This window comes from Antechinus flavipes, chromosome X, assembly GCF_016432865.1.
Source record: "Antechinus flavipes isolate AdamAnt ecotype Samford, QLD, Australia chromosome X, AdamAnt_v2, whole genome shotgun sequence".
Taxonomy (NCBI): Eukaryota; Metazoa; Chordata; class Mammalia; order Dasyuromorphia; family Dasyuridae; genus Antechinus; species Antechinus flavipes.
The window spans coordinates 57962075-57975038 of record NC_067404.1 but is presented as its reverse complement, the minus strand read 5'-3'; the positions used below and the strand labels follow the sequence as shown (position 1 = coordinate 57975038).

Below are 12964 nucleotides of genomic sequence, written 5' to 3'. Positions count from 1 at the left end.
GAATCTTCCTGAAAGAAGGGAGCCCCCAAACTGCAAGCTAATCCAAATCCTTTGCTTTTTGAGCTGCTGTTTAAAAAGAGACCTTTTTTATGTCTGTTTTTTTGAGGCCCTGCTATGTTATTTCATTCCCTGCTCTTTGCCTTTTATAAAGGTCAAGTTGACTTTGCATGTTTATTTGAACTTATAACATCACTTGTTACCTCTGCTTTCAGGGAAAACTGGTTATTAGGTGACTTTATTGAGTTAAAAAATCTCTTTTCTGTATTTTCTGTTTCTAAAATACCCTAATTTTGAATCCCAGACCAGTAACTAATTTTGAGTAATAGCTTCTTTTTGGTTTAAACTCACAACAGTAGAGAGGATCATCTCTCATAAATTGATTGAAAGCTGATGCTATGATTATCATTATATGTATTTGTGTTTGCAAAGCATTTTACTCTGATTAATGAATTATTGGTAATTGTGGCTATTGCATAGGCATAATGAGTTCTGTGCCTTTCATGAAGTGCTCTTGGTTGTGACAATGATTTTCTTTTTAAAATGTTGAAACAAGATGACTATTTTGGTTGTGTCTCATGTTTTCCCCCAATGCTTTATTTTTGTGTTTTTCTAATCAGAGGAACACTTTTATTGCACTGATGCTTGGCCCCACGCACCCTCTTCCCCCTCACCTCCCTTGTGTGTTTTATAATAGGCAGGAAAGTGCCTTACTGATTCACAAGTGTTATTAGGAAATTTGTGTATCTGGCTTCCTTTTTAGACTTAATGTTATTCACTATATATGAGCATGGATAATGGAAAGATCACTGAATTTGGAGCCCAGAGACCTGGTTTTGAATTTGAGCTCTACTAATTCTTAGTTTGTTAGACTTTAGTCAAGTCACTTCTTTGTGATTTCCGTCTTCCCCACCTCACAGGGATTTTATGGATTTGTTATGAGAAAAATCCTACAAAGCTCAAGGACTATCATTTTTCTAAGGATGTCAAAATTTAAAGTTCAATTCCTGGTCAAGGTGTTTGGGATCAATTAGAGAGCAATAACGATGGGAATATGGCTTAGTGGAAAGCATACAAGATTTGCAATCGGAGTATCTGGATCAGAGTTGGGATTCTGCTACTTTCCATCTTTTGACCTTGAGCAAGTCCCTGACTCCCCTGGGTCCCACTTTTCTTGTCTTTAAATGGGAGGATTGGATTAGATGCCCACTGAGTGTCCTTCCAATTTGAAAATCGATAATTCATACTATCATAGGGAGAAATAATTAATGCTAAATCATATATATTCACTCTAAAGTAAGAAATCCATTTGAAGAATAGGATGGAGACAATGGCCAGGTGTCTAATTAAAGCTTGCTTACCATTTGGGACATAGTTTACTGTCGTGGTGAAAGGCTTCAGGAAAGACATTGCTAGTCACAAGGTATTAGCACATCTTAGTTTCTCAGAGGATATAGAGCTAGAAAGGACCTTCAAATTCATCTAAAAGAAGAGAAAAGTGAAGGGAATTGCCCAGAGTCATAGGAACAAAGGTTTAGAGCTGGAAGGAACCTTAGTGCTCAGCTAATCCAACCTCTTTCTTTATAAATGAGGAAACTGAGGTCCCGAGAGGCTTTGTGTCATGGCCAAGGTCAGCCATTTATTAAATGTCAGAGCACGGCTTCCAGCGCATGTCCTGTCACTGCCTACTCAAGGCTTTTTCCACTGTGTCTTGGTACCTTCCTGAATGAGCACATTTTAAGCCTCAGCCAATAGCTCACTTATTTTAAACAGTACACCCCCAGAATTCTGTTAAAATGAAGGGCATTGTTTTGTTATAGTGAGATTTTGTTCAAATGAATTTATTAATCGAAATTTTTCCATATTGCAGCAGGACTTCTTGATTAAACATAGTGAGCATCCACATTCTCTTGTAACAACTTGCCTTATAGAAGAAACACAAATAATTTATCTAAGAACAAACCTGTTCTCTTCTTGACTTCTGGATTATATAATTTGCTTTGGAGGGGTAGTTTGGGCATAGATTTGGGGGATAATATGAGAATGGGAAGAAGAGAGGGGATTTGGGAGAATTTCAGGAATAATTGCTAGCATAATAAAAGAATAAACAGCTTAGCTGTCATTCTCAATGCTACCTACAATCAAGCATAAGCATTTGAGCTTTGTGTTTGAAAAACTAGCTGTTAACATAGAAAACACTGTTAATTGTCTATTATTTTATCGTTTAAAATTGTGATTGTTTTTAATTTTTTAATTAAAATGGCTTATAATTGATAGATCCTCTAAGATGATGAACAGTTTTAGATGGTATCCTTTTTATTGTGCAAGCCTTGGAAATGAGGCTTTGAACTTGAATCAAATTCCACTAAATAATAATCATTTCATTAGGCTAGTCATGCCAGATTCTAAGAATGAGTTTCTTTGAGCATTTCTGAAATAGGAGATTGTTGAATAACTCACGAACTGATCGGTATCATATTCAACCAGGCTTCCCAGACGTGGCCATTGATAGAAAAGAGGACATGTTGGCACGGTCATGCAGGAGGAGGACTCCACACAGATCCTAAGGAAGGGGTAAGAAGAAGTTGATAAATATTGCTGGAAATTCCCATTCATGATTCTCTTTCTGTCAGAGATGTGTAATTAAGAGTCTTTTATGTTATTTCTATACTAAAAAAAATGTGTTCGGTCCAGTTAATTGCAGTTTTTTGGATCTCATATTTCATATTTGTTGTCCATATAAGGCCTTCGTATGAGGTAATGGTCCTCCATGTGTTTTCATCTTAAACTTTCTAGTTTTGTACTATCACATTGATGATAGTTGTTGAACCCAGCTTTGTCAGTAAGGTGGTTAATTAGTCATTACATATTCGAGTAAGATTTATGGCACGTTTTTATCTCTTGGTTGTTTTGTTTTGAAGCTTTAACATAATTTCCCCCTTTCCCATATCTTTTAATTTATTGCATAGAATTAATTATAATAATAGACCTATGTAGCACTTAATGTGATCTCATAGAATATACACTTGGATTTAGGATGTGGATTCAAATCCTTCTGTGTCTTTGTCTAGAACCTGGTGCTTTTTCTGTAAAGTGAGGAGGCTGGGCTAGATAATCCCAGTTTGGAAAGTGCTTTCTTCACTACAACTTGGAAGTGAGTAGATCAGTGGTTATTATCCCCATCTTACAAATGAAGATCCTCAAGTTCAGGCTTTCCCAGGGTCATACAGCTAATATGAAGTAGCAGAATTCAGTGTTTGAATGATAGTCTTCAGAATGCAAATCCATTGTTTCACTACTAGGATCTCCTCAAATTATATGGTAAATCTTCTGTCTCTTTATAATCATGTAGACAGGATAAAGCAGGAGAATCACTGCAAGGTTATGTGGAGTCTGGGCCTTCAGTGAGACAGAAGTTAGCATAATACCTCCATTTCCTTTTTTGGAAGACTGGATTTTCATTATGTTTCTTTTGAGTAGATTCAGACTGCATTAGTAACAAACTTTCTCTTTTCCTTTTATCCCTTTTCCTTTTCTCACCTTCAGTGGAGCCCAACATCCAGAGAGAATTAAAGCATCATTGGTGTTGGTAAAAGGGGCTAAATTGAAGCATCATTTCCTTGATTCCCTTCTCAGTGCTTAGGAAGAAGAGGTGTCTTCCTCCTAAGAAGCTATGGAGAATCAAATATGTTATAGAACAGAAAAAGAGAACCATATATTCAGTTTTTAAAAACCAACAAGCAGTTCAGAAGTACTTACTATTGTGCCAAGTACTGTGCTACACACAGGGTATATGAGGAAACAATGGTAAAGATCCTTTTTAATAAGAGGAGATCTTCTTATACCTAGATCTATACAAAGTCCATATATATTGGCTGTATACAAGATAAGGACAAAGTAGAGGATGAGGCACTAACAGTTGGAGAAATAAGGGACCAAAAAAGGAGGCACCTTGAACTGGCTCTCTTGAAGCAAGCCTTTTATGTTCAGCCTTGTAGTATAGTTATTTATGTTCATGCCTTAGCTTAGTTACTTTGTAGACTTTAAAGTCAGGGAAATGTCTCATTTGTATTTCTATACCCTGTACATAGTCAGTGCTTGACAAATGTTTGTTGAATTGAAATCCTAAGTTCTTTATGAGTAAAGCTAGCAAATAATAGCATAGCAATACATAGTTAACTATTTTTATCAATTTATTCTTCATGTAAACATGATGAAATTAGGGTTAGAAACTGGCATTCTAATTCTGTTTCTATTTCACAATTTAACATGGTGCCCACCAGCTTTTCTTTCAGTTGATAACGATGCTTAAAGTGTGTGTTCCAGCTAGTTTTAAAATTTAAAGCCGTTTAGCTTCAAGAACAACCAAAAAAAAAAAAAGGTACTTATAGCGATCCTGTTGTGATTGTATCTGTGTCAACAGGATGTATGGAATAATTCCATTTTTACTTTTGCAGGTCTGTTCATGATGATTTGGTATTTGTTTTTACAGAGTATTGTAGTCATTATATAATTGCTTAATTAAATTAGTCATCAACATTGTAGATTTTTTTTCCTAACTTAAAAAAAGTAATCTCTCCGGACATAAAGAATGGGAAATTCACAGACCCTCAGGCTTTCTAATTTACATCTCCCCAGTTTTCAAAAGACCTCACTGAATCACTCCATCCTTTCTCACTTATCCAATAGCTCCTATCCTTTTTGTAGCTAAACTCCTTGTTAAGGTTAATTGATACCTCCTCTTCCTCTTCTCTCTGTTCTTGATTCTCTGTAGTCTAACTCTAGCTTCATCATTTAACTGAAACTGCTCTCTCCAAAGTTATCATTAATTTTTTAATTGTCAAATCTAATGACTTTTTTTTTCAATCCTTATGCTTTCTGATTTCAGCTTTTGACACTCTCTTCATCTTGCTACTCCCTTCTCTCAAGGTTTTCACAACATTGACTGCTCCTTCTCAGTATTCTTTGCTGAATCTTCATCCAAACCTGCCCACTAACTGTGAGTGTCTCCCAAGGTTCTCACCTTGGCTCTCTTTTCTTTTCCTTCCTTATAGTTTAACTTAGCGATTTTCCAGTTCCCATGGATTCAGTGATTGTCTCTATTCATATCATTCTGAGGTCTGTTTATTCAGCCTTCACCTCTATTCTGACATCCAGTACCATATCTCCATCTGCCTTTGGAATATCTCAAGAAGAATGTCTCATAGACATCTTAAACTCAACAGCTCCATGACTGAACTCGTTATTATTCCCTTAAAACCTTCCCCTTTTCTAACCTCTTATTGTTGAGGATACACCCCTCTTCCTACTCATCTAAGCTCACAGTGTCAGTGTCACCCTTGACTTCTCACTTGCATTCACCTCCCCTGCCTCCACCATTTTAATCTGTTTCCAAATCCTGTTCATTCTGTCTTTACAATATGTCTCATCTTAACTCCCTTCTCTCTTCTGACACTGAAACCATCCTTATGCAGGTCCCCATCACTTCACACCTGACTATTGCAATGACCTTTGGTTTGGCTTCCCTTAGACAACTTTCTTCCCACTCCACTCAGCCTTTGAATTGATCTTGCTAAAACGTGGGTCTGACTGCGTCATCCTCCTACTCAGTAAATTTCATTTGGTCCCTATCACCTCTAGAATAAACTACAAAATCCTCTGGTTATTAAAATCTTTTATACCCTGGTTTCTTTTGAGCTTTTCCAATTTTATATCTTTCATCCATGTATTCTATAGTCATGCCACTGGCCTTCTTTCTGTTTCTCTCCCCACTTCATGTGTTTACTGGCTGTCCCTCATCCTTGGAATGCTCTCCCTCTTCATCTCTGCCTCCTGGCTTTTCTGGTCCTTTAGTCTCAGCTAAAATCCCACTTTCTACAAGAAGTCTTTCTCAGTCCTCCCAATGTTAGCGGTTTCTCTGTGGGATTACTTCCAGTTCATCCAGTGTGTTGTTTCATGTCTGCCCCATTTGAATGACAGCTTCTGAGGGCAGGGACTGCTTTTTGCCTTTTTTGTATCCCTAGTTCTTATTAGCACAGTGCCTGGCACATAGTAGATGATTAGTAAATGCTTGTTGCTTGCTTCCTTACTGACATGTTAATAGCTTGACAAATGTGATATATTTAAGCCTACCTTGTACCTGTTAGTGGGTTAGACAGTGGTTATGCTAATATAAAGGTGACAATCTCTGACTTCAAGGCAGATTTTAGCAGAATTACCTAGAAATTACCTATCCTTCTATAAGTAGGCTGAGTTAAAGGCAAACGATTAAGAGTTTCATTGTTTTTCAAAAATGCCAAATTCTTTTTTTCTTTTTCTTTTGTAGTATTTTGTTTTTCCAATTATATGTAAAATTTTTAACATTCATTTTTGTTTTTGATATGATTTTTAATCATACAAATAAAAACATAATTCCAAAATTTAGACCTGGTTTTCTTATTTTTTTCCTAATAATATTTTATTTTCCCAAATATATGTAATGATAGTTTTCAACATTCATTTTTGTAAAACTTTGCATTCCAAATTTTTCTCCCTCCTTCCCTTATTTCTCCCCTCCCCAAGACAGCAAGCAATCTGATATCGGTTAAATATGTGCAATTCTTTTAAACATGTTTCCACATGTGTCATGTTCAAGAAAAATCTGAAGGGGAAAAAACCACAAGAGAGGAAAAAAAAACAAACAAAACAAAACCAACAAATCAACAACAACAACAAAAAGGTGAAAAAACTATGCTTCGCTCCATATTCAGTCTCCATAGTTCTTTCTCTGGATATGGATGGCAGTTTCCATCCCAAGTCTATTGGAATTTTCCTTGAATCATCACATTGCTGAGAAGAGCCAGGCTCATCACAGTTAATCATCGCATAATCTCGTTGTTGCTGTATACAATGTTCTGTTGGTTCTGCTTACTACTTAACTACATGAACATCAGTTCATGTAAGTCTCTGCAGGCCTTTCTGAAATCATCCTGCTTATCATTTCTTATAGAACAATAATATTTCATTACATTCATATACATATTTAGCCATTCCCTAACTGGTTGACGTCCACTCAATTTCAAGTTCCTTGCTACCACAAAGAGGAGTGCTACAAATATTTTTGCACATGTGGGGCCTTTTCCCTCTTATAATCTCTTTGGGATATAGATCCTGTAGTGAGACTGCTGCACCAAGGGTATGCACAGTTTGATAGCCCTTTGGGTATAGTCCAAATTGCTCTCCAGAAAGGTTGGATCATTTCACAACTCCAGTAATGCGTTAGTATCCCAGTTTTCCCTTATTCCCTCCCGCATTTATCATTATCTTTTCCTGTCATCTTAACCAATCTGAGAGGTGTGAAGTGGTACCTCAGAGTTTTCTTAATTTGCATTTCTCTCATCAATGGTGATTTAGAGCACTTTTTTTCATATGAGTAGAAATGGTTTTAATTTCTTTGTCTGAAAATTGTTTATATCCTTTGATCATTTATGAATTGAGGAATAGCTTGTATTCTTATAAATTTGAGTTAGTTCTTGACCGAGTTTAGAAATGAGGCCTTTATCAGAAACACTGGCTGTAAAATTTGTTTTCTAGCTTTCTGCTTCTCTTCTAATCTTGACTGCATGGGTTTTGCTTTTGCAATAGCTTTTTAATTTTTAATTTAATTTAATTTTTTAATTTAATAATCAAAATTATTCATTTTGCATTTCACAGTGTTCTCTAGTTCTTCTTTGGCCATAAATTCCTCCCTTCGCCAAAGATCTGAGAGGTAGACTATTCTTTGCTCTTCTTATTGGTTTATGTCACTCTTTATATCTAAATCATGAACCCATTTTGACCCTACTTGGTATAGGGTATAATATGTTTGTCTGTGCTTAGTTTCTGCCATGTTCTTTTCCAGTTTTCCCAGCAGTTTTTGTCACATTGTGAGTTCTTATTCCAGAAGCTAGAGTCTTTGGGTTTACCCAACAGTAGATTATTTTAGTCATTGATTACTGTGTCTTGTGTTTCTAATCTATTCCACTGACCAATATCCTATTTCTTAGCCAATACTAAATGGTTTTGATGTCTGCTGCTTTGTAATATAGTTTTAGGTTTAGTATGATTAGGCCACCTTCCTTGGCAATTTTCTCTTGATATGCTTGACCTTTTGTTCTTCCAGCTGAATTTTGTTATCATTTTTTCTAGCTCTGTAAAATTTTTCTTATATTAACTCTGCCTACCCATAAGCAATTGGTGTTTTTCCAACTGTTTAGATCTGACTTTATGTATGTGAAAAGTGTTTTGTAATTGTGTTCATATAGTTACTGAGTTTGTCTTGGCAGGTAGATTCCCAGATATTTTGTATTGTCTCCTGTTATGAGATCCCAGTTTCTTGCCACTACCGTTGACCACTGTTTCCCTTTTTCTTCATCTTCCTCCTTTTATAGATTTCCTGAGTCATGTATGTATGTATGTATGTTTGTATGTATATACATATACATTCATGCATGTATCAAAGGAGGTGGGGTGGGGTGTAGAATCTGAATTTTTAAAAAATCCCCTCCATTTACTTATTGGATTTACATTTGACCTTAGTTTACAAAAGGAGAAAATATTTTTTCAAAGTTTTTCAAACTTTGTACTTTACCTAAACTAGAACCAAAGTCATGTACTTTATAGCTTAATGGATACATAATGCGTAATTACACAACTTTGGAACCCATTTTGTTAAATGAAGTGGTGACATTTTATGTACAATTAACCCAACTAGAATAATTTTCTTGCTTTTAGCCATAAGTTCTCTGTGTCCTTATTGGTGTATATTGAAGGAGGCCCTGACAAGAGAGAAAGCTTCTCATAGCCCTTCAAGGCAGAGGCTTTTTGTTGTTGATTCATCAAGAAAAATAAGGCTTACAATACTCAGAAAATGCTTAAGCAATTGAAATGTCCCTGTCTGTGTTCTAAATGCATCAAAATGATACTCATTTAGTAATAGTATGGTTGGAAAAATGAGTTTAAAAATTACAGTTCCCTTCTATTTATCAAAAAACAGCTACCTACTTATTAGAGTCCTTATATATCCATTAAATGTACTTGTGTTTTTATGTGTACATACACATTATTTTTGATTTAATTTTGTTTAACGTACTTTCAGCATTTAATATTAATGCTGCCATAAGGTTTTAAAGCATCAGTAGACTATAGCTTCTTCTGTTTTCAATACAGTATGACATTGATCTTATTTATGGTAGTCTATACTCAGCAAAGTGACAAAAATAGACTCTGAATATAGTTTGTGAAACTACAGGCAGAAAAATGGCTGCGTGCAATTTGTGAATTTTTCTGTGTATGGTACATATTTTTCCCTTCTTAATGGAAAAATCTGCTTGAAATCAAGTAATTTTTATCACCTTTTGCCCAAAGAGAGCTTCAGTCACTGCTCTAATACAGCATGCCCCTCTTCTCACTCTGATTTTAATGTATCTAGTTTATGTATCTTTGATTATTTTCTTTAGTTTATGCTCAGATTACTTTACTGTGGAAAAAAAGCATTTTGTTGAGGTTTTTGAGGCTGTTAGCAATGAAAATTTGAATTTAGAGAAGCAAATTGGGTTAAGGTCAGGGTTGATGAGTATAGCTGGCAGACTGTATTGTTGAAGATGTTTAGTTTTACACTGTTGCTTGGTTCTGTTTAGCCAGTGCCTGGTCCTACACTGCTGAACTGTGTTCTGTGTTCTAACATGAGAAGTGACTCAGGACCTTGAAGTATTCTAAATGACAACGTGAAATAAATTAAAAGAACCCATGGTGAAAAAAGCTGCCCACCTCCAGACAAAACTGATGTACTTGTACTCAGTAGATTGAAGCATGGTTTTTTTCTTTCTTTCTTTTTTGGGGGGGGATAGGGGAGGAGTATCACAACTAATGTGAAAATATATTTTGCATAGCTTCATATGTTTAAAAGGTATCATTTCTTACCATTCTCAGTGAATTGTAGATAGAGTAAAGAGAGAGAGAGAATTTGTAACTGAAAATAAGAGGAAATAAACAGAAAAAAGGAAATAAGTAATTCCAGAAATGTAATATTTCTTGCTTGCTATGAACTTTATGGTGAAGGCATTTCTCTATGGTTTTATGGGATTTTCTGATGAGTTAATGAAGATAATCACCCTCCCTTCTGACTTTCTCTAGAATAGGTTAGAATCTGAGATTAGTATTTGAGTTTTTAAAATTAGGAGACATCCCTGAACTTTAAAAAAAAAAAATGTTTTGAAATAGTTTTACATTTCCTAAAAGTGTTTCATTCTTTTGAAAAGTACTGCATTTACATTCAGAATCAGTGATACTTATAATGTTGTTCCCCTTAAATTACCTAATATTTCAGCAAACGTTTCAGATTTTATAGTATATTTATGTTTAAAATTGCATCTTAATATTTCTTTCTTTTTTTTCTCTTTCAACAGCTAAAAGATGTAGACACCCAGAAAATCCTAAAAGTAATGCTTTCATATGTATGGCCCAAAGATAGACCTGATCTGCGAGCCCGAGTTGCCATTTCTCTGGGCTTATTAGGAAGTGCAAAGGTAAGAGAGATGGACTTGAAGTGGTTATTCTTGTAACTTAGCAACTCCCTGCTGTGTTCTAGCAGTGAGCTGTTGGGCTCAGAGAATCAGAGATGATAGGGACCTCAGAAATCATCTAGGCTTCTCTGCAACATCCATCGCGGGGGGCCAACTAACTGCTAGCTCCAGGGAATCCATGATATAGGAGACACTGAGGATTATGACTATTTACACGAATCCCGTTAAAATTATTCCTAGAGCAGTAAACTCCCTGACTGATGGTCAGGCATGGAGAAGCCACACACAGCTTTTTACAACACAGTCATAAACTCTGAAAAAGGGCAATAGCTGCAATAAAGCCCATGCACGCCCTCCCTCAGAGCTTTATGTACTCTGGTTTCTATTGTTCACTAATTCACGATAGATTACACACAACAAATTTGAAGGATGATTAAATTTGTTACTAAACACAATGAGGAGAGGTAGCTGACAGTTTAACAGCAAAGGAAGAAGTAGAAAACCTTGATCAACGATGGAAAATGAGCAAAAACAATACTATAGAATGTAAGCCTGCTTTTGAGTAAGGATTGTTTCAGTCTTTGTATTCGTAGCTTTGGACCGTTGCCTGATATATGTTAGAGAAGTAATAAATACTTATTGATTGATCTCTTTATTAAGAGATAGATCACTTTATTATGAGATTAGATGGCTGTACCACAGATATCGTGAGTCATCAGAAAAGGTTATATATTCTAATTCTCAGTTTGAGAGAGCAGACCAAGTATAACATACATCTTAGAGTTCTATTAAAAAACAACAAAACAACAACTACCAAAGTTTTGACTGAAAGATGTAAGCTTCTTTTATCTAGAAAATTAACTTGTGTGATATAACTCATTTTCAAATGTTATTAGATAAATAAGGTATTATTGTGTTTTGGCTGCTGCTTCAATGTATTTGGATAAAACATTTTCTATCTTCAAAGTTATTTCTTATTTACTTCTTCGCCAAGGCTACCCATTTTTCCTTGCCGGGACTCATTTTCCCCATCCATCTCCCTTTTTAGTACTTAGTGCTTCTGAGCTCTACTTTAGCCTTTTCTCAGGTTGCCAAGCAACAGACAGATAATCCATGCTGTAGGCTGTTTGTTGAAGTCCAAGGGACAGGAGAGTTCTAGCAGTCTGATTTCAATAACTAACAGAGGAATATTCTGAACTCTTGTAATAATATTTCAGCTAGCACCATATTTTCAGCAGTTCTTTATTTTATGTACACAATATATAAAGTTAATTTTTAGCTCTCAGGCAAATTAGGAATGGCAATTTTACCTTCGGCATTTTAATAATTGGTGAGTTAAAAGTAAATGTATGTTTATTCTTTTTTAGACTTTGTGTCTAGCAAAGGGGAACAGAGAAGATTGATAGAATTGTTCACAAGGAAGAGTTTGAACTAATGGTATGTGTAGGAGGATTTGTTTTTAAGGAATAAGTTCACATCCTTCAAAATGTAGATTCCTTTGCTCTTCAGAAGAAAAAAAAAAACAACTGTTTTGGTCAGAGCAAAGTCTTAATCGAGATGGAGACTATAAGCTAATTTTCTAGGTGCCTAAAATATCTATAGCTTAAGTGCCTCTAGAATGGAACCCATTATCATTGCATCAAACAGATAGATGCAGGAAAGGGAAACATTTAGACGATATGCTTAATTCCTTTGGAAATAGGGGAGGAAAAAAGCGAAACGTCATGGACTGTGTCTACTGGTTTTTAGTGGTTCCACAGAGAAGATTATTGTTGTCATTTGTTAACTTTCGGGCATTCCACTGACCCTACCTAGGGTGTTTGAGTATAGAAGTATAGAACACAAATGTAGTCTATAGTCATCCTTTCTCCAGATTCTGTATTGATGTTGGTATTTAATACCCATGTTTCAATATTTGGGGCCTTATTACAATCCTTAATATTACTGTTATAGTTTTGGGTAGCACTGCAAGTATATTATTGATGTGGAGTAATAATAGCTCATATGTATGTAGCATTTTACTCATAACAGCCCCGAACAGTAGATACTGCAAGTTCAAGCTAAGAGAGACTAAATAGACTTAACCAAAGTCTCTTAGCTGCTACTGGCGAATTAGCATTTAGATAGGACTTTGGAGTATACAAAATGCTTTATAGGTGTTAGCTCATTTGATCCTCACAAAATCCTCAGGACTAGGTACTGCCTGGTTTTGAAATCGGTTCTTCCTGACTCCAGATCTACTGCTTTATCTACCTTGCCATCAGATACCTCTAATAAGTGTCTTTGTGGTGATTCTAAGCCACATCTTTAGACTACAGGCCCAGTGTTCTTTATGTGTATACCATGTCATCTCTCTCCAGTCAAATTAGAACCATGATTCAGTGTGAAAGTACATGTAACCGTTTCAGGATGAAATGGACCCCTCT

General features: G+C 35.6%; 1 protein-coding gene across 3 annotated transcripts in view; it reads left to right on the top strand.

The window, feature by feature from the left end:
- ABCB7 (ATP binding cassette subfamily B member 7) overlaps positions 1–12964 on the top strand; it is a 118910-nt gene that overhangs the window by 57844 nt on the left and 48102 nt on the right. For all 3 annotated transcript variants that reach the window (XR_007949119.1, XM_051969014.1, XM_051969015.1), the window contains 2 exons: positions 2485–2571; positions 10422–10541. Coding sequence is in view for 2 of the 3 variants with exons in the window: in XM_051969014.1 (XP_051824974.1) it covers positions 2485–2571; positions 10422–10541 (207 nt within the window). In the remaining variant the exon portion in view is untranslated. The remainder of the gene's footprint in view (positions 1–2484; positions 2572–10421; positions 10542–12964) is intronic.